General features: G+C 46.3%; 1 protein-coding gene across 2 annotated transcripts; it reads left to right on the top strand.

The window, feature by feature from the left end:
* The first annotated feature begins 10 nt into the window (after positions 1–10).
* On the top strand, positions 11–26,888 carry ints1 (integrator complex subunit 1). Of its 2 annotated transcripts, none has more exons than XM_030350273.1 (47): positions 11–149; positions 500–622; positions 811–1,098; positions 1,564–1,760; positions 2,139–2,276; positions 2,474–2,636; positions 2,885–2,990; positions 3,495–3,681; positions 4,178–4,323; positions 4,551–4,692; positions 5,280–5,456; positions 5,800–5,908; positions 6,048–6,168; positions 6,268–6,345; positions 6,704–6,861; positions 7,092–7,188; positions 7,297–7,388; positions 7,869–7,929; positions 8,023–8,220; positions 8,561–8,690; positions 9,018–9,197; positions 9,535–9,684; positions 10,020–10,199; positions 10,950–11,054; positions 11,520–11,687; positions 11,913–12,024; positions 12,317–12,622; positions 13,074–13,172; positions 14,493–14,617; positions 15,078–15,332; positions 15,806–15,965; positions 16,293–16,424; positions 16,968–17,136; positions 17,598–17,721; positions 17,832–17,947; positions 18,068–18,155; positions 18,409–18,689; positions 21,717–21,846; positions 22,552–22,685; positions 23,034–23,226; positions 23,402–23,526; positions 23,645–23,754; positions 24,239–24,352; positions 24,476–24,546; positions 24,899–24,990; positions 25,470–25,579; positions 26,007–26,888. In XM_030350273.1, exons 2-47 carry the CDS (start codon positions 568–570, stop codon positions 26,120–26,122), a joined length of 6,588 nt encoding a protein of 2,195 aa, XP_030206133.1. In that variant the 5' UTR covers positions 11–149; positions 500–567; the 3' UTR covers positions 26,123–26,888. The 2 variants fall into 2 exon arrangements, with proteins under 2 accessions (XP_030206133.1, XP_030206129.1); XM_030350269.1 differs by having other exon boundaries at positions 6,027–6,168.

Raw genomic sequence — 26,888 nt, 5'->3', positions numbered from 1 at the left:
TCTGTTGGTTTCTGACCCGTCACTTGACACTGGGAAGAAGTGAGCTAGCTAACGTACATGTTCTACAAAACATCCGTGGTTGTACTATGAGTTACAAAGAGTGGCTCGAAAGTATTAAATGAAAACCTTTTCATATAAAGGAACGAAATGTGAGCAATTTTATGTTTTACTTGTTAGATATGTATGTATATCAAACATATATTAGATCGTAGCGGTTAATTGTAATTGATGACTTTCTTTCTATGCCATAACGTTATGATGTTCTCTTTTCTCTTCTCGAGTTAGGCAAACATACAATTTGAAATTGAAATCCAATTTTAGGATTCTGTGATCTATCAGTGGTGTACGATGAGCCAATAGTATTAGTTTAACCTCAGTTATCGTGTTCTGCTATTCATTATCACTAGCCTAATAACTCAAAGCTTAGTGTTTGTTGGCCGCTTCCGTAGTTTTCCTTGCGAATGGCTAATATGCAGAGACTTGTTTTTATCGACCAAAGTATAAACAGTGTCTGGGAACCTGCTGTGGGTCTGAGGTGAACGTCGCCTCGCCTAACAACATTGGACCATGAATCGCCCAAAGCCAGCAGCACTCAGGCGCCCCAGCGCTGCCAAACCGTCAGGTTTGTCAACAACCCACTTAAAGCTCTATATTCTGTCTGCAGTGTGTCAGTTCTACTGTGTATCTAGCTGACCCATTCCTAGCTCTTTTTACTCAGGACATGTGTTTTATTACTGTTGGCAAAGTAGTGGGGATCAGAAAAATTACAAGTACACTCAAGTAAATATTATTTATTGTCATCCACCCCAGGTCACCCTCCCCCTGGAGATTTCATTGCCCTCGGAGCAAAAGGCGGGGGGGAGTCCAAGGCACCTGCCGTCCTTCTGAAGCCAGCGTCCACGGGTACCACCGCCGATCGCAAACGAGAGACGTCCACCGCTCTGCCCTCCTCCTCCGGACTGTCGGGCCTCACCAAGCGGCCCAAGCTCTCCACCACGCCCCCAGTCAGCGCCCTTGGAAGGCTTGCGGAGGTCGCCGCTGTCGACAAGAGGGCCATATCCCCCTCCATTAAGGAACCCTCGGTCATACCCATTGAAGGTATGTGCTTTCTGTGTTTATTCACTGGGGACCGTAAAGGGTGTAACATGAACTTTACTTTTAATTAATACACGTATGCATATTTACATGAATCATCATTCATTCAGTGGTCTTTATCTGAAGGCAGAGGTTTTGATGATGACTAAACACAATCTGAGATTATAGTTGATCGTAATACAGTGATATACAGTGGACCACCAGTTTTAACTAACGTAATGGTGTTTATGTTAAAATCTATTTTATTTGTATAGCCCTTAATCACAGGTACAGTCTTAAAGGGCTTAACAGGCACTATATTTATGACCCCTACCCTAACCCTAAACTAAGGTATGAATGTTTACATTATTTAATTACCCTAATGCTAATGCTATACGATAATGCTTATAACTGCAATGACCAATGTCTATTCATGCTTCATTAATGTACCTCTCTTTTAAGTCTTACCGATACATCTTGCTCCCATAGTACCCCCAGCTATTCTGTTGGATGACATCGAGGCCGCTGAGTCGGACGGTAATGACGATCGCATCGAAGGGTTGCTGTGCGGAGCCGTGAAACAGCTGAAGCTGAACCGAGCCAAGCCGGACATCACCCTCTACCTCAGCCTCATGTTCCTGGCCAAGATCAAACCCAACGTGTTCGCCACTGAAGGAATCATCGAGGTAGGTTTTATCACTAGGAATTGTATTGCTGTTGCTGTTGTTTTTGTTTTTTATTTTGTCCTGTGATCTGTCACAACAGCTGCATCATATTTGTAAGTACATTGAAATTGTAGCTATTGCACAACATGCATTTGTTATTTATATCTGTGCTCTGTCATATTTATTTACTCATTGCCTTTTCATTAGTATTTCTAAATTTGTGTGTAGATAATTTCTTATATATTGGGACCTTGGCCGATACAGTTCTGAATCTCAAATGTAATATCGTAAACAGGCTAGAAAATAAGCCTATGTAAAGTTGACTTATTTAGTTGATGTTCAAATTGTATTTTCAGTATTTTTTTGACTCTATTTTGTGTTGTGACTCACTCTATGAAGGCGTTGTGCAGCCTGCTACGCCGGGATGCTTCCATCAACTTCAAAGCGAAGGGCAACAGTCTTGTCTCTGTACTGGCTTGTAACCTGCTGATGGCCGCCTATGAAGAGGATGAGAACTGGCCCGAGATCTTTGTCAAAGTAAGAGTCTTTTCACACTGTAAAAATACAATAAAAGTTATTTTCAAGTTTTATTTATTTAACTATGGTGAAATATGCTTAGAGAGGGAATGGGGTGGGGGTGAGGGAGAGAGAGAGCGTGAGCTTGTTTTGGCAATGAAGAGATGCTTTATTGCATTTGGTATTAATGCTCATGTGGACACTTTGTTTCTGTATAGGTGTACATAGAGGACTCTCTGGGAGAAAGGATCTGGGTGGACAGCTCCCACTGTAAGAACTTTGTGGATAACATCCAGACGGCCTTTGGCACTAAAATGCCCCCAAAGAGCATGCTGCTGCAGGCAGACACGGGCCGAACCGGAGGGGGAGACCTCAGCGCAGGTACATACACAGACACACACACACACACACACACACACACACACACACACACACACACACACACACACACACACACACACACACACACACACACACACACACACACACACACACACACACAGGCAAACACACACACACACAGGCAAACACACACACGCAAACACGTTAATGACTAGGGTTTCCCATGCATCTAAACTAATTTTTGATCTGACTGTGTGTTTTTGTTTGTGTGTGTTTGTGTCTTTTAGGCAGCAGCCCCCATCCATCCACTCCGGACGAGGACGACAGCCAGACTGAGCTAATGATCGGGGAGGACAAGCTCAGCCCTGAGGACGACGGGCAGGTCATGCCCAGGTACAGGAGCTGGTAGACCCCAACCCCCCCTGCCCCCATGGGAGAGGGGGCTACCTGAAATATAATTTCCAAATAACATTTATTTTTGGTTTTAGCTTCATTTGTATAATATATTTTTTGCTTGACAATTGGTTAATTATTATCTGTACATTATTTATTTATCTATAAACACTATTAGTAATAAAACTTTTTTTTTTTATTTGATTGCGTTTCAGCAGGTTTCACCAATTGGTTCCTAGAAATATAACCTCAATATCCTATTGCCATTTTTATTAAATTTCACTTTTTTCCAAAATGACATGCAGTTAACACTAATATTAGCTGCAATCACTGCATACTGTTGCTCAAAGACGCCTACACATGCGCTGCGCACAATGGGACTCAAACCAAGAGGGCCTTCGGTCAGCAAAGTCGATTAACCCCAAGCCATGACACTGGCCAATCCCATTACGGCACCAATGAGGGAATAAACCCCTCCCCCCTCCCTCCTATGCGTGGCGCAAGGTACGAGGAGCTGGCAGAGAGCGTGGAGGACTACGTGCTGGACGTGCTGAGGGACCAGCTGAACCGCAGGCAGCCCATGGACAACGTGTCGCGCAACCTCCTGCGCCTGCTCACCGCCACTTGTGGCTTCAAGGAGGCCCGTCTCATGGCCGTCCAGAGGCTGGAGATGTGGCTGCAGAACCCCAAGGTACCGCCTCTCGCTTTGCCCGGAGAAGCACGGATTACGGGGGGGCGTCTAAAGTCTTAAAGGGGCAGTTTGTCGAATTTAGTGGTGTCTAGCAGAACGGGAGTGTTTTGAGTAGAATTGAGTATAATATTCATTCAAGTACGTTTCAATAGGTGTTTAATCCTATGGAAATACGATTTTTTGTCTTTTGTATTGATTATGTTTCAATCTGCAACCACTACGCTAGATGGCAATGTATAAATATTTGTGAATGTAATTTCAGACTGTACTGAAAAAAGTAATAGCGATGGATAGCAATACTTGTCACTCTACAATAACACTAAATACACATTTTCAAATGTCTGCAGTCTCCTTATTAACATGTAAAGTTGTAAAATGTTTAAAACTTACTTTGTATTAAAGCATCTACTAAATGACCAAATAGTCAGTACAAATTGTCAGAACAGAATATCAGCATTTGTGAGCAACAGCAGCAAATCCATCTCTGTGTCCCCAGCTGAACCGACCAGCGCAGGACCTGCTCATGTCCATGTGCATGAACTGCAACACGCACGGCTCAGACGACATGGAGGTGATCTCCGTCCTGATCAAGATCCGCCTGAAGCCCAAAGTGCTCCTCAACCACTACATGCTCTGCGTCAGGTCTGTCCTTTCACGTTGCGTTTCATCCGATGCTCCTTTCAGATCACAGTCCTGTTTGAATGTCTTTTTGATCCGTGATCTAACCACAGCTTGTTGTATGTCACACACACACACACACACACACACACACACACACACACACACACACACACACACACACACACACACACACACACACACACACACACACACACACACACACACACACACACACACACACACACCAGGGAGCTGCTGAACGCGCACAAAGACAACCTGGGCACCATGGTGAAGCTGGTGATCTTCAACGAGCTGTCCAACGCCCGCAACCCCAACAACATGCAGACGCTGCACACCTTGCTGCAGCACAGCCCCGAGCAGGCCCCCAAGGTGACGTCCGGGCACCCCGCCTTCCCTTTCGGTTCAAAAAGGCCATTTTCCCTGGACAGCCCTTAATCCCCAGTTAGGCTCAAAGGGCTTCACAAGCCACATTTTAGGGCACCCCTCTGAACCCAACGTCCCAAAGGGAAAGGATAAATGGCCTTCATTATCAAGGAAGAAAGCTAGAGAAGGAACGCTCAAAGAAGGATTTGAGTGTAGTGGGTGCCATAATGGTCACGCATAATGGTTTGCATCACAAAATTATTTTTAAACAGCCGATTAGTGACTATTTTACCACCAGATGTGATTATACATCATTACAATATATATTGAAATCAACCCCATTGCGACAAATGACCATGTCAATACAGATGAATGATCGACAGAGAAACCCACCTGCCTAGTGGACTTAACCAATTACGCTGGGTGCTGAGCCAGCTGCTTTATCCCACACATTCAGGGTGGGACGCTCTCAATCTCATGTATGGCCATCACTATCCCCCCTGGTGGGAAAATGAGGGGATTTCTAACTACCAAAAATTTCAAAAAGGGCTGTTGGAATGACTCTTGTGTTTGGGTTCCTCTACACCCTCCAGTTCCTGGCCATGGTGTTCCAGGACCTGCTGACCAACAAGGACGACTACCTGCGTGCCTCGCGAGCCCTGCTCCGCGAGATCATCAAGCAGACCAAGCACGAGATCAACTTCCAGCCCTTCTGCCTCGGCCTGATGCAGGAGCGCAAGGAGACCACCTACACCGAGATGGAGTTCAAGGTGAGCTCTTCTTCAACAGTCCTGACCCACCCCGCACAGGGGTCTGTGATTCAGGGGGAGGCCGGCTCCCCTGTAAACAGTCCTTCGACTTACTTTCACTTTCAATAAGCATATAAACCAATATGAAACAATGGGTGATTTTGCTGAGATTTTGCATGCAGTAGCACGATTGTAACCCATAGGGGGAGTCCTCTAGAATAAAGAAAGAAAACGTACAAGTGGGGTTGTGGTTCCCCTTTGAATGCCTGTCGGAGGCTGGTGTGAGGTGTGTGCAAATTTCCAACGCATTCTACCCATACAATCTCTCTCTCGCTCTCTCTCCCTCTTCCCCCTCCAACGACAGGAGCGTTTTGTTATCCAGGTGACCGACCTGCTCACGGTCTCCATGATGCTCGGCATCACCGGCCAGGTCAAGGAGGCCGGCCTCGCGTGGGACAAAGGCGAGAAGAAAAGTGAGTGATCTGCCTTTGTTTCCTAACCAGCCGCCCCTGAGCAGCGCAGCCTTGTTTGTCCCTTCTGCCGCTTTTGTCCCCTTAAAAAAAGTCCAATCGCAGTCGTTTGTGACATCAGACTCTTTTGGGGGGATTCCAGATCTGGAGACCCTGCGGTCCTTTCAGAACCAAATCGCCGCCATCCAACGAGACGCCGTGTGGTGGCTTCACACCGTGGTGCCCTCCATCAGTAAAACGGGCGCCAAGGACTACGTGCACTGGTAGGCCATGAGTACATTGAGACGTTCATGCGCCAAGGCGGGAGTGTACGTTAGCTACAGCTGGTTGTTGATCATCTGCCGTCTTCCCCACATGTTCAGCCTCCACAAGGTGCTGTTCACGGAGCAGCCTGAGACCTACTACAAGTGGGACAACTGGCCGCCGGAGAGCGACAGAAAGTGAGCCTTTCCTATTTTACATTGGGTTGCCCCTGGCACTGAAGTATAGAATGGGGAATATGTGTAACCATGTAAATGATGAATGATTAATTCATGTATTAATACTAAATACACAGTTATTAAAGGTTCATTAATATTATATATTAGCCGAATCTGAAACCAGCTCCTTACGTGGAACAGCGGATATATATTTGAGTAATATTGCATTTGTATTTTGCATGCGTGTATCTATGTTTATTTGATGGTATACAGTTGAATCCCTGGACGAACAAGGTTGCGATTGTGATCAGAAAATGTAATTTAATTCATATGGATGTATGATGTATGATCAACTGCCCCCCTCCCCCTCCACCCCCAGCTTCTTCCTGCGGCTGTGCTCTGAGGTTCCTCTGCTGGAGGACACCCTGATGCGCATCGTGGTGATCGGCCTGTCCCGGGACCTGCCCTTGGGGCCCGCCGACGCCATGGAGCTGGCAGACCACCTTGTGAAGAGAGCTGCCGGGGCACAGTCCGATGGTATGTGTCTCCTTCTCATGTTTTTCTGTTATTTTCGTAATTTGATATTATATTAGAGAGAGACATGAGAAGCTAGGAGTACTCAAAAGTCAAATGACTATTAGGGTTTGAGAGAGCAGGACCCATAACCCTAACTGCTCCTGACGGGATGGCTGTTGCCTTGCATGCTTGCTTGCTTAGCGTTGCTGAAGCCCCTCTTAACAGAGCCATATGATCCGCCTCTCCTCCAGATCTGGACGTTTTGAGGGTGGAGAGGATCCAGCTGATCGATGCAGTGCTCAACCTCTGTACCTACCACCATCCGGAGAACATTGTGATGCCTTCTGGGTAACGCTCCGTTCCGTTTGTTAATGTACTGTCATGCTCCTATGAATACCTGTTTGGATTGGTCATGGACATGGTCATACATATCAATGCTTCTTTTTTACTTTTAAGGTATCAACCTCCAAATCTGGCAATATCCGCACTCTACTGGAAGGCATGGCTGCTGTTGCTCGTGGTGGCTGCATTCAATCCACAGAAAATAGGTATTCATCATTCATTCATTCATTCATTAGGCTTTTTGACAAAAACCGGCCCAATCTTATATCCGGCGACCCAAACCACAATGCAACCAAATCCAGTGCATTATAACAAAAAACAACACTATATGTTCTTAGCTTGTGTAGTTACAAAGCTAGCGTAATGTAAAGATCACAAAATGCACAGTGAGAATAATATGTGTAACAAAGTTGACCTGAAACAAAGAACACACTAGAAATACTGAGTAGTTACTAAGGTACCGGCACAAAGGATCCAATACAAGTCGGCACCCAAATCAAAAAAACACAACAAAAAAACTCAACCCACCCCATCCCTGAGGCAATCTGTTTTCCAAAATAAAACATTGATTTGAATCCATCAATCCATGTCATTATCTTACATCGATTCTGATCAAAGAACGGATCAAATATTTCCTCCTTACGAACAACCGAACCCACACTGTTCCACCTCTCCTTCTCCTCCAGGCTTGGCTGCCTGGGACGGCTACCCCACGCTGAAGATGCTCATGGAGATGGTGATGACCAAGTAAGTGCAAAGAACCGAGCTCCCCGTCATTCCGGCGGCCCCTTCATCCCTTCCGCCCGTCCCCTGACCCTCTGCCCTCCGCCTCTCGCACAGCAACTACTCCTTCCCGCCGTGCACGGTGGCCGACGAGGACACCAAGACGGAGATGATCAGCCGGGAGCTGCAGACCTCCCAGCGGGAGAGGCAGGAGATCCTGGCCTTCGAGAGCCACCTGGCGGCCGCCTCCACCAAGCAGACCATCACGGAGAGCAACAGCCTGCTGCTGTCCCAGCTCACCACCCTGGACCCCCAGTAAGAGACCTGGAGGATGGGGGGGAAACCAGCTAGAGGCAACGGGCTGTAGGGCAGTGGGATTATGGGATTGGATCAGTGTTATATGTATCTGTATAATGTATGTGATATGCTGATATCAGTGTGTGCCTCAGATGCTATCAGCATTATGATAATATTGAAATTATACAAATACATATAGCCAGAATTATAGCCAGTTATAGCCAAAACTTAGAAACATGATTTAAGTCATGTTTTTATGTATTCTGTTGTAAGGTATAGACAGAACTTCAAAACATGACTCAAGCGTTTCTTCTTTAACATTTATTTCTATTGTTTTGTGTGTTTTTCTTTCCTCCAGGGGACCCCCTCGCCGGCCCCCTCCCTCGGTCCAGGAGCAGATAAAGACCCTGAACACGTCTCTACGCCTGGGCCACCTGCTCTGCCGCAGCCGGAACCCCGACTTCCTGCTCAACATCATCCAGAGACAGGTACCCCGACTCCTCTCTTTAACGCAAACTAGCCGGCTCCAAGCTGACAGGTAGTCTAACTGTAGCCATACTTGATTAAGATACCTTTCCCCTACCTGCTGCTGTTCAATCACGAGAACTAAGTCACACTTTGGATCAAAGTGTCTTGTTAAATAACGAACAGTGAATTTGATGACATGTACTTTTAGAATGGGCTGACATTTCAGGCACCGTACTGTTTAACTGCATCATGCAAATAGAAGGAGGTGTGGTCCACTGTACCAGTGAACCATGCACTCAGGTAGGATCTTTAACCTGTTGCTCTCCGTTTTGGGGGCTTCTCCACAGGCCTCCTCTCAGTCCATGCCCTGGCTGGCCGACCTGGTCCAGTCCAGCGAGGGGTCCTTGGACGTGCTGCCCGTGCAGTGCCTGTGCGAGTTCCTCCTCCACGACGCCGCCGACGACAACTTTCCCACGGAGGACGAGGATGAGGCAGAGAGCAAGGAGCAGAGGGCCAAGAAGAGACAAGTATGTAACTCTAGTCCTCGTTCATCTGTCATTTTTGTGTTTTCTTTTTGTTCATTCATTTTTGTAATGATGTTGAATATTAAAGATTTTTTGGAAATGACTGAATCAATTGAGAATAAAAAGATTTTCACTGTAACTGATTATATATGAAAGGGTTTCATTAAACCAATATTAAAATTCATAATTTACTATGCTATTCGCTCAGGAGATCATCATATTTGCATAACAAACTTGCGAATCTCTGTGCAAATAAAAGCCCTTCCATCTCTGCGATGGGAGAGAACTGTGCTGTGAAGTTGTTTTCAAAATAAAAGTCCCTTCCCATCCTTCGGAACAGAGGCAGCAGAAGCAGAGGCAGCTGCTGGGCCGCCTGCAGGACCTCCTGCTGGGGCCCAAGGCGGACGAGCAGACCACCTGTGAGGTGCTGGACTACTTCCTGCGCCGCCTCAGCTCCTCCCAGGTGGCCTCACGGGTTCTGGCTATGAAGGTTGGTTTGAGTCTTTAATTCTGACACACTTTTCATCCAAATGTTCTTAAGTGGGGCTAAGAACAATTGAAGCATGCAAACCCATGTTGGAAGAACAATGAATGGATGGCATATTTTTCTTAATGCAAATTTGAAGTCCAGAATCGCTTAAGGAATCAGAAAGACAAGATTATTGATTGATAGCATATATTTTTAATTAATTTATATATTTATTAGTTTTTTTTAAAAGTCTTCAAGAGAAGCATCCCCTTCACAATAAAAGCGGGGTACTTTTAGACCACTCGTCCAACCCGCCGTGTGACTACATCCTGACATCATTTCCCACGCACTCGCAGGGTCTGTCGCTGGTCCTGGGCGAGGGGGGTCTGCGGGATGGTGAGGAGCGCGACCAGCCCATGGAGGAGGACTCTGCGGACGCCGAGCTCCTGCCCGGGTACCAGTGGCTCCTGCAGGACCTGCCCAAGCTGCCCCTGTTCGACAGCGTCCGCGGCATGACCTCCACTGCTCTGCAGCAGGTCGCTGATCAACACCTCCTCCCCACACACACACACACACACACACACACACACACACACACACACACACACACACACACACACACACACACACACACACACACACACACACACACACACACACAAAAACACACACACACACACACACACACACACAAAAACACACACACACACACACACACACACAAAAACACACACACACACACACACGGTCGGCTCTTGATTAATACCCTGACGGGGGATTTCCTCTAACAAGCGGTGCACTCGGTGGGGGTCTGTCAGTTGTATCTGCAATTGCGGCATAACGGTGATTTGATAGCACCATGCCTTAATTAGCACAGTGCTCCGGGAAAGGCTGCCAAAGGGGAATGGAAAGTGCTGCAAATTGCCAGTTGAAGGCACTGTACACAAGCACGTGTGAGCACATGGTGAGGACTGATCCACCTAATTTGGAAAAAACTCTGGATAATATGTTATTTTATATGACGGACAGACCAAATACTCTCAGCCCTCACCACTAGGCTGCAACCCTAATATTGTAATCATAAATTTAACTCAACTCAAGAATCAATATGCCAAGCTTTCACATAGCTACAAAAAGCTGCACAAAAATGTATAGGGTTCGAAATATAATATAATAAATACAAAACAAAAGTACTAAATATAAAATGGTGAAAAACAATGAGGCACATCATGCCAACCTAACCATTTATTATGAAGCTTGCCTGACGCCCTAATGTCGCTCTCCAGGCCATCCACATGGAGACGGATCCACAGACCATCAGCGCCTACCTCATCTACCTTTCCCAGCATGCACCGGTGGAGGAGCAGGCTGCACACAACGACTTGGCTCTGGTGAGAGATACCATAATATGGGATTGTACTTGATTCATCCCAGACTAATTCAGGTGTCACAGCGTATTGTATGGGACATTGATGGAAATTTCAAAACAGAAGAAAATGTAAAGAATAATAAATAAATACATACATTAGACACACATACATTATGAGCCGCAGAAACGTATGAGTAAATGTGTAAAAGTAAATGTATACATTACAGACTGTTGAGATGAACATTATTAACAAATGTAAGTGATGCATCTCTGAGCAAATACCTTTTCTTTTTTACTTTATTGACTTTATTTTATCTATACAGTTTTTTTATTGGCCTACCTTTGCGCTATTCCGAATTATTTTGCACTATTGTAAATCTTATTGCACCGTGGGTCGGAGACAAAATTTTGATTCCTCTGTTTTGGAATTGTGAATAAACTGACTTTGTCTTTGACTTTCCACAACACTGTGTGTGACTCTTTGTAGGACGTGGCGCGTCTGATCGTGGAGCGCTCCACCATCATGAACAGCCTGTTCTCCAAGCACTCCTGCCGGCCTGAGTCGGACGCCGTGCTGTCGGCCTTTCTCATGATCTTCTCCTCCTACATCCGCCGCATGCGCAAGACCAAGGAGGGGGAGGATCTGTACAGCTGGGTGAGCCACCGTCTCCCTAGCTCCAGTTGGACCCTCTTTCTGCTACTTGATTTTGAGGCTTTTTTGCTTTGGCTTTGGCGTCTAGAAAAGCGCTTTATATATTAGATTAGTTTTTATTAAGAAATAAACACATTTTAAAAGACGTTATGCTTTTAATGATTTACATTTTTGTATTTATTCAGTAATGTTTTAAACAAATTTTGTGTTCTTGTTGTTATTTTCCAGTCCGAGTCCCAGGACCAGGTGTTCCTGCGCTGGACTACAGGGGAGACCGCCACCATGCACATCTTGGTGGTCCACGCCATGGTCATCCTGCTGACCCTGGGACCACCCAAAGGTACAGTTCACACCTTTGTAGTTACGTTTACCTTGAGTCATTGTTGGTGGCGTCTTTGAGCCCAAGCCACTTACAACTGAGGCTGAGAACGCTCAAAACATACAATCAGAAAAACACAACAACAAACAATATACAAACACAGAGCGACCGGGTTTCAAACTCATTTAAATGTGCAGAGTGTGAAGTAGCCTTAGGAAACAGAAATATAAGGTTATTAGTCGTAAAACCTATCAACACTCTTGACGAAGAACAAACTCGTTCCTACCACAAATGTTTCCTCCCCCCGACCCAGGCGAGAGCGACTTCTACGCCCTGCTGGACATCTGGTTCCCCGACAAGAAGCCCCTGCCCACCGCCTTCCTGGTGGACACGTCGGAGGAGGCGCTGCTGCTGCCCGACTGGCTGAAGCTGCGCATGATCCGCTCGGAGGTGTCGCGGCTGGTGGACGCCGCGCTGCAGGACCTGGAGCCCCAGCAGCTGCTGCTGTTCGTGCAGTCCTTCGGCATCCCCGTGTCCAGCATGAGCAAGCTGCTGCAGTACCTGGACCAGGCCGTGTCCCACGACCCACAGACGCTGGAGCAGAACATCATGGACAAGCGTGAGTGGGCCCCGCGTCACCTTTTTTAATATTGTTTTTTTATCATTTCGCACATGAGTTGAGGGCTTGAACAAAGTCCTCAACAAATGGAGAGATTTATAGGATTCTTTGTTGATTCGTCAAGGTATTGGTTGATTGTTTTTTGGGGTTTGGCAAGGTCATTTAGTGTAAATAAAATGGCATGGATACTGGCAATTGCCCAACTTAGTCGAAGCAGGATATGCCTGCTTGTCCGACGAGCAGTCAAAATAAAAAACGGAAAGCTACGTAATCGATTGACTTCAATGATGTCATCGACTCATTTCAGCACCACTTTATTTTGTGTTTGTACAAAAATAAACTTGTACTTGTAACTTGTCTTAATGTACTTTTTCACATTTGCATAATTTGGTATGCATTCATTACGTACACGTATCAATCCCCTGTAATATGAGCGTCTGCGTGCCTCCAGACTACATGGCCCACCTGGTGGAGGTGCAGCACGAGCGAGGAGCCAGCGGGGGGCACACTTTCCACGGCCTGCTCAGCGCCTCCCTGGACCCACGCCGAGGTCAGTGCTCACTGGCCCTCTTTGGTTCATGCTGTATTAACACGTTCAATGAAATCACCAATGTGTGGCTCGTCTAGTGGTGAGTTTGAGTTCCAGACAAGGCCTCAACCTTAATTGCATCTGAATGAATATCTTTAATGTACCAACAGAAATATATTGTTTCTCTTTCTTCTGAAAAATATACTTATTGTAAGTTGCTTTGGATAAAATAATCTGCTAAATGTAAATGTACATGTTTCTGAAAGTAATGTAAATGCTTTTTTATGGTCCCACGTTCCCTCAACGCAATGACCACGCAGACGCTTCAACGCAGTCGTGAACGTTTATGGGTCTGCGTCGGGTTTTAGTAAGCGGACCAATCACAGCCCTTGCTGCTGCGCCGCCTCGACGGAAGGTTACGATTTTTGGGAGGCGCACGTCCGGCCCTTTCGGTGAACGCAAGGAGGGTCCGCAAGGACATAAGGGGTCCGTAACCCCTCTGCGTTGCGGGAACGTGGAACCATAAAAAGCCCTTAAAGGCATACTGTACGATTTCCAGTGATATGCACTTTTTAATATGTTGTTGAAATTGGTTTTTACATCCTGACAGCAATAAATAACTTATGGGCAATGAAAAAGAAGCGAAAAAAAAACGAAATCTGTATCGGCTATAAACCTGTTAAAATGCTTACCAATCGGAGACATTGTACCCGAATCTAAAGAACCAATCACAAGCCTGCGCGTTCTCTCCCCTCTGTGTACGAGACTGAGCCGAACTGAGCGCGTTCACGGAGGGCAAAGAAAGCGTTGTTATCATAGTAGTTCATGACGGTGGACTAGACCTAGTGAGCCTACAACGTCAACACGATGGAAGAAAAAAAACAGAAGTTACCACTGCCACCGTTACTTGCACCGGTTCATCCTTTTAAAAAGGCAAGAAAAAGAAAGACAGAAACTGAAAAGGCAGCAACAAAAAAGAAGTTGGAGAATGCTCGAGGAAAAACGAGAATAAATATTGGATTAGCTTTTCAGCGATGGCGACAGCTGAGGGAGTTGAATGGCCTGAAAAGTGACGCAATGGTTGCCGTTGAAGTAAGCCGTAAGCAGCAGCAGCACTCGTGCACGGCTCTGTGTCGAAGGGTGGGGGCAGGGAGTCCTGAAGGGTGGGGGAGGAGTTCAACGGAACTCCGAAGAGAAGCTAATTTCAAATCATGCTAGCTCTCTCACATCGTACAGTATAGCTTTAAGGATTGGATTCAAGCTAAATTACATGAACATGTTGCTCTGTGCATTGTTGCTTTGTTGTTTTATGCATTTTAGCAATACAATATCCTTCCACAGATTCTACTGATGGAGGAAAGGCAAAGGTGACTGTGGAAACTCCCCAAAGTTCAGCAAAGATACGAACAGCCAATCAGATGGCCGTCATAGAACCTACGGATGACCTCACCAGCCTACTTCTGCAGGTAGGACCGTCGGCATTATGTCGAGGGTGTCCTTGACAATTAATTGATCAGTAATCATAAATTTGTGAAATTACTGTTATCGTTTTTTGCTTTTAAATCATTTATTTAATGACTTTATAATTACTTTTTTATTGTTAAAAGTGCAGGCCAATATAATTAACCAAGTAGCACCACATTCAATAATACCCAGGGCTTTTAAAGTAGTAATTTAAATGATCCAAAATCCCAATCTGTCCTATTTAGATGAGGCTCAAGGGTAATATCAAGGAGTGCAAATCAAAGTTAAAGCTAATATGTATGATGTCGTATGATGTTCTGGATCAACATGAATTTCCCTTGGTCGGTTCAGAAGGATTTTTTATTTTTCTAAATTGATAGTCTAATCCAGCTCCCTCCTCCCTTCTGTGTTCTGTTTGTAGTTTATTTGGGCTGATTTATTCTCCTCCACGTCCCTCCCCAGATCTTCCCCCTGAAGGCGGACCCCCGCTGGCCGGGCCCCCCTCCCAGCCAGCTGTCCCTGGCCCTGCAGCAGGCCCTGGCCAAGGAGCTGATGAGGGCCAAGCAGGGCCTGGTCCAACCGGCCGGCCTCGCCTCCAGCCTCCTGCAGGCCATGGCGGCTCTGCTCGGCTCCGCCCACGCCGGCCCCGTCGTCATGGCGATGCACCGCAGCCACGCCCTGTCCTGCCCTCTGATGCGGCAGCTTCACCTCTACCAGGTAGGGAAGGATCGCAGGGTAAACCAGTAACAACCAGAGTTAATCCAGGATAATAGAGACGGCTGTGGTTTCAGGTTTTTACATCAGATTAAGTTAACTTGATTGATCCCGGGGACATTGTTTGTGTAACCATAACTCTGCTCAAGATAATAGAACATAGAATGAGTTAGTACTTATTATAGTAGAATAAGGACAAATTATACAAGACAAAAGTGTGATAGTGCAATACTAATATAGTGAAAAACAATGTATCAGTAAATTCGATACAATTAGCATACCAAAATACACATACACAGGAGACTATACATAAAGTATGCATATCCATAAATTAAACCTAACTATAAGGTGGCGCAGGAAAATTCAGAGATATGCACATAAACATGAATTTGGTACGGCTTTTGGCCTAATGTGATTCTAAATTAATCTAATTAAAGCTCCTCTCCCCCCCCCCCCCCCCCCCCCCCCCCCCTCAGCGCCTGGTCACCCAGGACGGGGCGTTCTCCTCCCTGTTCCACAAGGTGGTGGTGGGGATGCTCATCTGGCTGGAGAACCCTGCGGTGGAGGCAGGGCCCCTGAAGAGCCTCCTCAAGTCCTTCTCCGGGCAGTACTCCCACAAACACCGACTCAGTGACGGTGAGGAACGCGAGTTGATCCGTTTGGTTGCTAGTTGTTTAGTTCACTAGTTGTTACTGCGGTAGTACGTTATCCAGCAGGTTAACTATTAAGTTAATTTAGTTATTTAGAAGGACCGCTAGCTAGCTTGTCAGATAGCCAATTGGCTAGTTAGTTGAATAGTTAGCTTGGCAGTTAGATATGTTGTTATTTTTATTATTGTTATTATATAACCTGTGTGTGTGTGTGTGTGTGTGTGTGTGTGTGTGTGTGTGTGTGTGTGTGTGTGTGTGTGTGTGTGTGTGTGTGTGCACGCGTGTGTGTGCACGCGCGCGGGTGCACATACAGTTCGAGCAGGTTTCCTCCGCCTTGCAGAGGCCTTGGCGTACCGGCGTGACAGCGAGGTTGCGGTCAGAGCCGTGATCGACATGCTGAAGGCCGGGGAGAGATGCAACCCAGAGGCTGAGCTCATAGGCAAAGGTAGGCTTTAACCCCACCGTGTGGCCCCCCTGGCCGACCCTTAGTGAGTTAGTGAGTTTATTGCTCTGTGGAATATCTGCTTTGGTTTACTTTGTGTCTGCCTCTGTATGAGACAATTTGAGTTGGACCGCTGGGCATCTTTTCCCTGATTGGTCCAGGGATCCATCTTGCCTGTCAATCACAGGTGTGTGATTGCAACCCTTCTCAATGGCGGAGAAACGTAGGGAGGGCGGGAGCAGAGAGGGAGTGGACCTTTTTGGTTGTTCATTTTCAAAGTCGTCTCTCCGCCTCACTCTTAAATCATATCTGCTGCGCCTTTAAGCTGAGTTAGTGATGCGTTTTTTTACACGATAATGTCAAACAAGCTTTTGATCTGGTTACCGGTAAATCAGCTGGTCTAATTGAAATAATGAACTGCCCATGGTGATGTAATGAACTGGTACCAAGCAGAGGCAAAGATGATTCAATAATGGCAACGTGAAAAGTGACTAATGATTTGTTAATTGTAAGCGATTAGCATTAAGCATGTCTTCGGTGAATTAGTGTTGCAGGGGCTGATGGAGACGAAGTCGCCCTATCTGGAGGAGCTCCTGTCTCTGCTAATGACCATCGGCACCAAGAATGGGACAGCCGGTCCTGTTGCCATGGTGATTTCACTATTGCTCCGGGAGACAGAGGAGCTGGCTGTGAAGAAAGAGGGGGAGTGCAACAAGTGAGTGCCACACGTCTAATAGTCCCATCGGGTGTTGGTTCAGTGGATGAACCAAGCCTTTATTAGGTTAGTTATGTCATAACGTTGCTTTTCTCAATTAAACCTTAGAGATTCAAATGACATCGTCGGGTTGCAGTTACCGCTGAATTTATTTTCTGCATGAGTAGCTAACAAATATCCGTCCTAAAATATGCTCTGAGTGCTGACTTGTTCAATGACTATTGGTTAACTTGGTCTAGTGCCTGGTTAAGGGACTTGAACTGTGTTAACGAAACGTGATAGCATTCCATCCATCACCAATCATCGATGAGGCTTGTTATCAAGAGCAGCTATAGGGTCATTCAATGCAATTTCAATCCAGATGTTCAGTCTGTGTATTGTTGGTTTAATATTCTATGCATTATGCAGAAAAAGGTTCAGAATTTCCCTAACTCACCTTATGATCGGCCCCTTTCCTCCAGCTCTGAGGTGAGCCAAACCGGGCTCAGCTCGGGTCTGTTGGTGGACTGGCTGGAGCATCTGGACCCCGAGGTGACCTCCGTTTGCCCAGACCTCCAGCAGAAGCTGCTGTTTGCCCTCAACAAGGTACAACCATTCATCTACAGTCCTGTACTGTCCTCCTATCTCTTTACCATCATATGTCATCATATATTTTTTTTTTGGGCTAATGCATCGTTCATTTGATCCAACTCCAGGGCCGTGGAACCCCTTCGTACAGACCCTACCTGCTGGCCCTGCTCACCCACCAGTCCAACTGGTCCACCCTGCTGCAGTGCATCAGCGCCGTGCTCAGCAAGCGCAGGGACCAGAGGTAGGGCTGGCTGGAAGGAATAATGCTGGGATGAACAAGCTTTCATCATCCTTCAATGGAGGAGGAGGATTATTCTCAATGTGTGTGTGTTTGTGTGTGTGTGTGCGTGTGCGGTACCAGACTGGACCCTTCGCCTGCCCTGGACTTCCTGTGGGCCTGCAGCCACATCCCACGCATCTGGCAAGGCCGTGACCAGAAGATTCCTCAGGTAGGGGTCGAGGTTAGGCAGTGTGGTTATTGTGAATCAACGTCATGCAACCGTTTTCTGCAATAAATATTATCAATTGTAATACGTTTTAAGGTTTACATATCCTCATCTTGTGAAATGAGGCATCACATTTTTGCATCACAATATGATTATGGGAAAGAAGACGATGACCAAAAGATGGCCACAGAAACCCAAATGAACCCGGCGTTAAACGGCGTAGCCTGACCTCCGCTCTCTCTCTCTCCGTCTGCAGAAGAAGGCGGAGGAGTTTGTCCTGCGGCTGAGCTCGGAGGAGCTGGTCAGCCTGGTGGATCTGATCCTGCTGGAGTCCGAGTTGGCCACCTCCACCCCTGCCGACGAAGCCACCACCACCACCACCACCACCACCAGCAGCAGTGGGTCCCCGGACCAGACGGCCTGCTCCCTGATCCAGTCCCGGCTGCCCCTCCTCCTGTCCTGCTGCAGCGCCGACGTGGACCTCATCAGGATGGTGTGCGAGTACCTCATCAGCTGCACCAAGAAGTGGGGCGACAGGTAGGCCTGGTTGGTGGTGGTGGTGGTGGTGGCTGTGATGGCGGTGGTGGTGGTGGCGGCAGCACAACAGTATTTTTCCCTTCTTTTCATTACCCGCCACTTTTCACTCCCAAGTTTCTCGTCTTGGATAAATCAAGTTTATCTTAATCTAAAACACTTGGATCCACGTGTCACTTTTCACTGAACCTTTTTTTTTTTCCTTTGGTCTAAATGTATGCAATTTACTATGAATATAAAATATATATATAATAATATAAATATCTTTAGCAGAGGTATCATGCTCCCTTTTGGTCTGCGCCCCCCTGTTGGCAGGAACATTCAATGAGAGGAGACGTGGAAAACCCCGTCGACGATGTCTCCTTCAGGCGATTGAGCACATCCTCTCTAATGCTAGCTCTGGACAGAGAGGCCGTAGTGTGAAAAGGGTTGGTAGTCTCTCTTGAAGCCAATGCTGCTTCTGTTACTGTTACAAGTCATTCAGCAGACACCTTCATCCAAAGTCTGCTAAAGGAGGCCTACAGGTAGTGGCTGCAGTCCTCGGGGATCGAACCCAGAACCATCCCCGGCTGGGTGTCAAACACCCTAGCGCGTCCACCAATGGGATAATCCGCATCAGCGTCTGTTTGTTTTCTAATCATTTGCAAATACACATGCTTAACATATTTCATAGCCCTATATCGCTTGCCAACGTGCTAACAAGCCATACGGTTTGACACGCGTTTCATTTTTTCCGCTTTGTCTAATGAGCCACACACACACGGACCGACCTCCTCCCCGCTCGCATCAGAGTGCGACGAGAGGGGGTGAAGAAGGAGCACACTAGTTATAGTTCCTCCGTCTCTCGGCCCCGGTGAACTTTGCAGACTCCCCCCTCCCATCAAGCCCACGGCCGCGGCGCGGGCAGAACTCGATAATTAGCTCTATTGGTGTGAAATTAGGGAGCAGCCCGAGACGTCTGACAAAACCAGGATCCCCTTTAAAACAGCTCAGTGTGTGCGTTTGTGTGTGTATGTGTGTGTGCTTGTGTGTAGTAATAATAATAACGATGAAGCCGAGGGGATTAGACAAGCCACGAGGGCTCACAAACACCGTGCTCGCCTTGTGTTGCGAGCCCCCCCCCCTGTAAACCAGACTGGGCCTGCCGCGGAGATCAGGGGGGCATGCTTTCTTCCTCTTGGTGGAGAGCACGTCTTGGGTGCGCTATAAAGCGCTTTAACGAGAGATACTTTTGGCCAAGGTCAAGCGAAATGAGCTTTGGAATTACACTATTTTAAATGCAGCTCAGCGGACTTGGGAAGAAAGGAAAAAGCAGGGCTGCTGAGTGTAAATCCATCTCAAAGGAGAAGGGTCGGCTGGCTCTTGTGCGGACTAAGCAGTTGTTTGCGCTGAAAGCACTCTGCGTGCTAATGCTAAACACACGGATGAGGTTGCTTGTGTTTATTCTGACGTCTTAATCGACTGCTGTACAAGGTGCGAGGACGTTCTTTGTCAAGGTTGTGTGCAACTTATGCTTAAATGGGAAGCTGGTGGTAATTAGGTCTTTGGTTCTGCGTGGACTACAGTGTCCTGTAAGGCGATCAGAGGCTTGAGGCCGTAGGATGATCGGATGAGCGCAAATGACATCGTTTGTGGATTGAATTTGTCTGTATAAGGCTATCAAGACTTTTTGCATAAACGATAGTGGTGCACTCATCCCCGTTTCCCCGACTGGAACCAAAGAGAAAGGCACTGTCATGCTTTGTGATCTCGTCGTTTGTTAGTTGGGGGGGGAGACAACGCCGTATCGATTTTCCATTGCAGAGAGCGAATAAAGGGGAAATTACCGTACCGAATGGTAATTTCTCGGAAATGGCCACATCATTCCACTTTAGGAAAATTAGACCAATAAAACTTACTTGGGTGAAATAAAGAAACACTCTCTACTTGGGCACAAAATAAGGCGATTTAGTTCTGGCCAGACCAGACTAGCCGCACACTATTGATGGCACAATCGGAATTGAATCTCCATAATAATAAATAACGTACTTATAGTAAATAATACACTAGGCACAAGGGGTAATAAGGTTTCTGAATGGGCCATCGATCAGAAGACAAGTACCGTTTTAAGAAAAGAACAAGCATTAAAAACAGAGACAACTGTTAAGTTCAATTTGTTTAATCAGCCGGTTAATTCGGAGGCTCTTCCTGCGTTGTATCTCCACAACCACAGACGCCCCATAATGTACATCACTTCCTCGAGTGTGATGAGCAAAAATCTCATATGCTCTTTGGTCGTGAGAGATAAGGTAAAACATGACAAGTTCAAGAGTGATTGTTGCACACACGCACGCACAAACACAGCACTGTATTTCAAAATGAATCAGTTTGGCTTGGTCCTGATGGTCTTCCTCAACAAACAAACACCTCAGTTCACATGGAAGAGGACCACATTTGAATTGATTTGTCGTGCGACTGCTTGGTCACCAATGGGGAGTTAATATATAGACACCAGGGTGAACCGACTTTGCTACTTAACGGACTTGAGTGTGATAACCGAACTAAACATCGAAGACGCATTAATAGGAAGCAGCAGATGCCACGCCACTGTTCTAGAGGTAGTGGTTGTAGTGTGTGAACACTGATGCAGGTGAATAGTTAATAGTGAAAGAGCGTTGTTGTGACGATACACCCCCTTGTCTTTCTCTTCATGCACTTTCCACAATGCATTTTTTTGCACTTTGCACTTTTTTAATTCTTTTAAAGTATCTATTTTTATTTTATTACTTCATTTTATTGTATGTTTGCTTTAGCTTTCTGCTAAATCTTAAGCACATTGCACTTTCTTTTTAACTTTGCCTTTGTTTTCCTTTACTTATCTATTTTCTTATATTGTATGACTGTCTTTCAATGTGAAGCACTTTGAGTCGCCCTCGCGTATGAAAAGTGCTGCCTTGCCCTGCCTTCATTTCGAAAAGAATGCATTTGTATTTGAACTTGCAGTCGATCGCCCCGGCGTCTCTCTCTCTCTGTCTCCCTGTGGTCCTTCAGTGCGATGAGTAAGCGTTGTCAGAGTCTGCTGCTGCAGATCTACCTGCAGTCCCCCGAGGTCCTGCAGCACGTCGACCTCCCGGACGACACCTGGAGCAGCGGGGGCGTGGCCGACGGCACCACCTGCAAGGTGAGACCCGTTGGTCACGCATGCATGCACAATGGCATGCACACACACATACAGACACACACACACACACACACACATACACACATACACACACACATACACACACACATACATACATACATACATACATACATACATACATACATACATACATACATACATACATACATACATACATACATACATACATACATACATACATACATACATACATACATACATACATACAGGGGTACACACGCAGGCAGACACACTGGCGCAAACACGCGCAGGCAGACACACTGGCGCAAACACGCGCAGGCACAGACATGCATGCAGACACACACCCAGGCACACACACACACACACACACACACACACAAACAGAGGCGTACTCACACACAAACAGAGGCAAGACCACACACACACAAACAGACGCGCACACACAGGCACACACACACACTCACAACGCACACAGTTTTCTTTCGAGTACCGGAACTCTCCGTTATTTAATCCTACTTCCAAACACTATCTGAAACCAAACAAGAACTTAATGATGTATTTAATTAAAATAGGGTTATAATATTCCCTGTGGATCTGTAAGGATTATCCCGATTTCCCGCCACATCACCCCATTATATCGTCTCTCCGCTGTGTGTTTGCCAGCTGGATGTGTTCCCATCACCACACCTCATCGGGACGTCTGTGTACTGTGTGTCTCCTCAGATGGACGTGCTGGTCCATCGGCTGGTCTCGCTGCTCGCCGAAACGGGAGAGTCCAAGTCTGCGGAGAGCCGCATGTCAGACGCCAACCTGGCCTGCAGGAAGCTGGCCGTCTCCCACCCCGTGCTCCTACTGCGGTACGGTTCCCTCTGGATGGAGTTAGAGTCCTAGTGCCTTCCACTACAATGTGGACGCATAGATCGATGAATGGGCGACTTGATAAATACCAGTGTAGAGTTAAGGTCTAACCGCAGCTTCAAACCCAAGTCCACTCAAATAAGTATGTGAAAGGATGATATAATAATCAAAATTAAATGTGTTGTATCGGTATTTACGGAGAATTTGACTTTGTAAACGCATATTAAAATACGTACAAACAAATTAGTATTCCGGACTTCTGTTTTCTAATCCAGTATGCGTGCGACTGCTGTTATTGGCCGGGTTTTGACCCGCCTTTTCCTCTGGTGAACTCCTCCTCTCCGCAGGCACCTGCCCATGATCGCAGGGCTGCTGCAGGGCCGCATGCACCTCAACCTGCAGGAGTTCCGCCAGCACAACCACCTCACCTTCTTCACCAACGTGCTGGCCATCCTGGAGCTGCTGCAGCCGCTGGTGTTCCACGCCCACCACCAGAGGGCACTGCAGGACTGCCTGCTCTCCTTCATGAGGGCCCTCAAGGTGGGCCCACGCTTTATTTGAGGAAACATGAATATCTTTTTTTGTTTTTTTTATGTATTTTTTATAATCTCTATATATTGTTGTAAATGTTTATTTTGTATTAAGACAGGATTTGAATTTGTTTGCATCCTCGATTCTATGTCATGTCTGTTAAATGTTTGTGTTTTGTGTGTAGAACTTCCAGCGCAGCCGTTCCCCTTTGCTTTTCATCAACAAGTTCCTTCAGTTCACGCAAAAATACATTACCCACAATGCAGCGGCAGCGGTGCCTTATCTACAGAAGCACTCGGACATATTGCAGTGAGTTCATGGACACACAAAAACCGAATCGTGCTCTGCCCTTAGGGGATGAATATGTCAGGCACATTATAACCAATGCACTTTTAATGGACTGCTTTTGCATTGTTCTTCCGAACAGGGCTTTGTGCTCGGAGAACCCACACCTGGGGCAGCTGAAGTCTCTGCTGGCTGGGCTCACTCTGCCTGTAAAGAGCTGCTCAGCAGACAGCAACGCTGATGACAGGGATGGTAAGCACAACTACAATACCCACAATACCTCTGGTACTGTCAACAAACTAACTTAAGTTTGTTGTATTATTATTGTTGAGTTGATTGAATGGTTTGATTATTCCCAGCTTCCTCTTTGAATCACTTTTGAAGTGATTCAAAGTGTCTGCGGAATATAATCTTAAGGTCAATGTTGAAAAACCTTAACTGCTCTTTTATTCTATTAGATGGAAGTTTTGAAGCACATCTTCAAAACGTTACCCTTCATACTATCATGGCATCTAAAATATTTGCTTTGGGCACCGAGACATTTTGCCCTGTTTTTGCATTGTACTGGTATTGTCCTGGGATGTATTTGTATTTCACTGAAGTGACATGGCTTAACTGTGTGTGTGTGTGTGTGTGTGTGTGTGTGTGTGTGTGTGTGTGTGTGTGTGTGTGTGTGTGTGTGTGTGTGTGTGTGTGTGTGTGTGTGTGTGTGTGTGTGTTGCGGTGCTCCTTCTAGATGAGCCCACCGGCGGCGCCCTGCCCCTGGTCAACATCTCGGCCTCCGTGACCCTGACGGCCGGGGACATGACCCTGTACCTGAAGAAGATGTCCCGAGGGGAGGCGGTGGAGGGTAACCCTGGCCACACACAGCCATTAGGGCCCACACCCTGTAGACTGGGCCCCGGTCCCCTTTACCTTCATGGTGTAGCGCCGTGGGGCCTCGTCTCTAACCTGTGGGCTCTTGGTTCTACAGATGTGCTGGAGGTGCTGACCGAGGTGGACGACAAGTCCCGAAGGAGTCCCGAGATCATTCAGTACTTCACCGTGAGTCCCCTCCCCCAGTCATACACTCGTTCATCCATCCATCAACTGACCGTTTCGTCATTCATTCATCCGTTGGTCCATTCATTCAGCCCGCCATCAAGTCAATTCATCCAGTCATCCTGTCATCAACAGTCATCCATTCTTCCAGTCACCGATTCATCTACTCATACAGCCATCAGTGCAAATAGCCAATATAATTATAAAAGGGCATTTCTGCATCTCTTAATGTCTGCATGTGTTTCATGCGTGTGCGTGTCTGTCATGCGCATGCGTGTGTGTGCGAGTGTGCGTGTGTGGAGCACCCCCGCCCCCCCCCCCCCTCACATTGCTTTGTGTTGACGGTTGCTCCCAGAACGACCTCCAGAGGCTGATGATGTCGTCGGAGGAGCTGTGCAGGAACATGGCCTTCAACCTGGCCCTGCGCTGTATCCAAGGCAACCCCCGGTGAGTGGCCCATCCTCCTCGTGTGTGTTTCTTTGTGTGCCTGAAGAACCAAGAAGGTTGATGGTTATTGTTCAAAGGGAGAAAGTTTGGGAGGATAGCATTTGTGGTTAGGGTTTTTGAAACCCAATGTCTGCCTTCTACCTGTAGGCAACCCTGAGAATAGACGCTGAGACCCAAGCAACTCTTTAATGAGGTGTGTGTGTGTGCGCTCCTTTCTTTCACAGCAATCAAATGACCCTTCACCATAAACCAACGTATCCATACGTTTTGTATGATCTGTATGATCGATATTTTGCTCCAGGTTACTATTTGTTGGTAGTTTAGGTTTGGTTGAAGGAGTTGCTATTGAGTTGTTGTGCTCTGGACGTTCTGAGTAAGAACAGCGCTCCACGTCACTCAGCCTGTCAACGCGTTGCCACACTGTGCAGCTATGAGTCAATCGGTCCGTAACGTGACGGGATGCTTTCTCTCGCTCACAGACTGGCGAAAGACTTCCTCCCCACCTTCATGTACTGCATGGGCAGCGGGAACTTTGATGTGGTGCAGACGGCACTCAGGAATCTTCCGGAATATGTGCTCCTCTGCCAAGGTAAGGACAACACACCGTTTAGTCACGTTCACCAAACAAACTCCAGCGAGCAAACGCCTACCCCACCAATTGAAAACATAACCAAAATGTTTCGATTTTACTTCTAAATACAGCACTCATTTATACAGGTTTTTTGGTGCTAAACAGCATTAACAACTGCTTAGCAAGGATAACAAATCACCTAGAGCCAGGAATTATAATAAATAACAGTAAAGCAAAATCTCAATCACAGAGGTACTTTGGATGATGTACAATAATCAACAGAGAAACCATTAGGGTTTGAGACGAAAGCTAAAATACAATAAACTTAAGTAACTTAGCAGACACTTTGATCCAAAGAAAGAAAAAAGTGTTTTAAGAGGAGTCATCATGCCAATAACGTGTCGTTGTATGTCCTTGCCTCCCCCCCCTCCCCCCCACCCAATAGAACATGCAGACATATTGCTCCACAAAGCTTTCCTGGTCGGCATCTATGGACAAATAGACACCAGCGCCATGATCGCAGAAGCCATGAAGGTCCTCCGCATGGAAGCTACAACGTAACTACTACAGACAGAACTCCTCTGATCGTCTGCTGTAAACCAGTGTCGTTATAGCGTTTGTTTTTTGTTTATTTCCCATTTCACAAGGAGATTTGTTATTCCTCTAGTTCTGCTTAATTTTAGGTGTGTAAGCAAAACTAAATTAAAACCTTTTTTTATCACACTTGTTAGCCTTTGGTACTTTCCTATTCACTTCGGTTTTATGAGACCAACATTTTCAAAATTGCAAAGTTAAAATACTGCTTGAAGGTTAAATTGCTCTTTTTATTTTTAAGGGATGTTGGATGCATTGCAAATATAAAAAAATAAAACAGTTCCTTTGTGTGTCGCTCCGCATTTCAGAAGTTAGATTTACGAAACCCTCAAATCGCACACATTAAGCAAACGGGAAATGCAATGTATTGAGCTTTGAACTTTGCTATTTACATCAGAAGAAAATGACAAAAGGCCAATGTTTGTATTTAGTATTGGGTACTTAATCTCATAAAACTGCAAATCCCTTCAAATTAAAAGACACTTTGCCCTTTGCCCTACTGCTGAATTACTCATTTGATAAAGTAAAAGGATGCCCAGTATTTTTCTGTAAAACATTAAATAACTAGCTTGAGGAATGTCGTAATATATTGACCTTGAAAGTCTCAAATGAAACTGACTTATTTGGTTTGTACAATGAAATCATGGACATTAATTAAAATACCAGCTTTTTAACTCATCTGTTATACGCTCTTAGAAAAAGTAAATAAACTGTCACTTGGACAAACCCATGA

This window comes from Gadus morhua, chromosome 2 (genome assembly GCF_902167405.1).
Source record: "Gadus morhua chromosome 2, gadMor3.0, whole genome shotgun sequence".
Lineage (NCBI taxonomy): Eukaryota > Metazoa > Chordata > Actinopteri > Gadiformes > Gadidae > Gadus > Gadus morhua.
This window is presented reverse-complemented; position numbering and strand designations above follow the sequence as displayed.

What these genes read in the sequence shown, in the direction of transcription:
- ints1 (XM_030350269.1), top strand. Translation starts at nt 568, where the DNA reads ATGAATCGCCCAAAGCCAGCAGCACTCAGGCGCCCCAGCGCTGCCAAA. An exon ending in CAGCGCTGCCAAACCGTCAG is followed by an intron (nt 623 to 810) that starts GTTTGTCAACAA and finishes CATCCACCCCAG; the next exon opens with GTCACCCTCCCCCTGGAGAT. An exon ending in CACCCCGTGCTCCTACTGCG is followed by an intron (nt 22,686 to 23,033) that starts GTACGGTTCCCT and finishes TCCTCTCCGCAG; the next exon opens with GCACCTGCCCATGATCGCAG.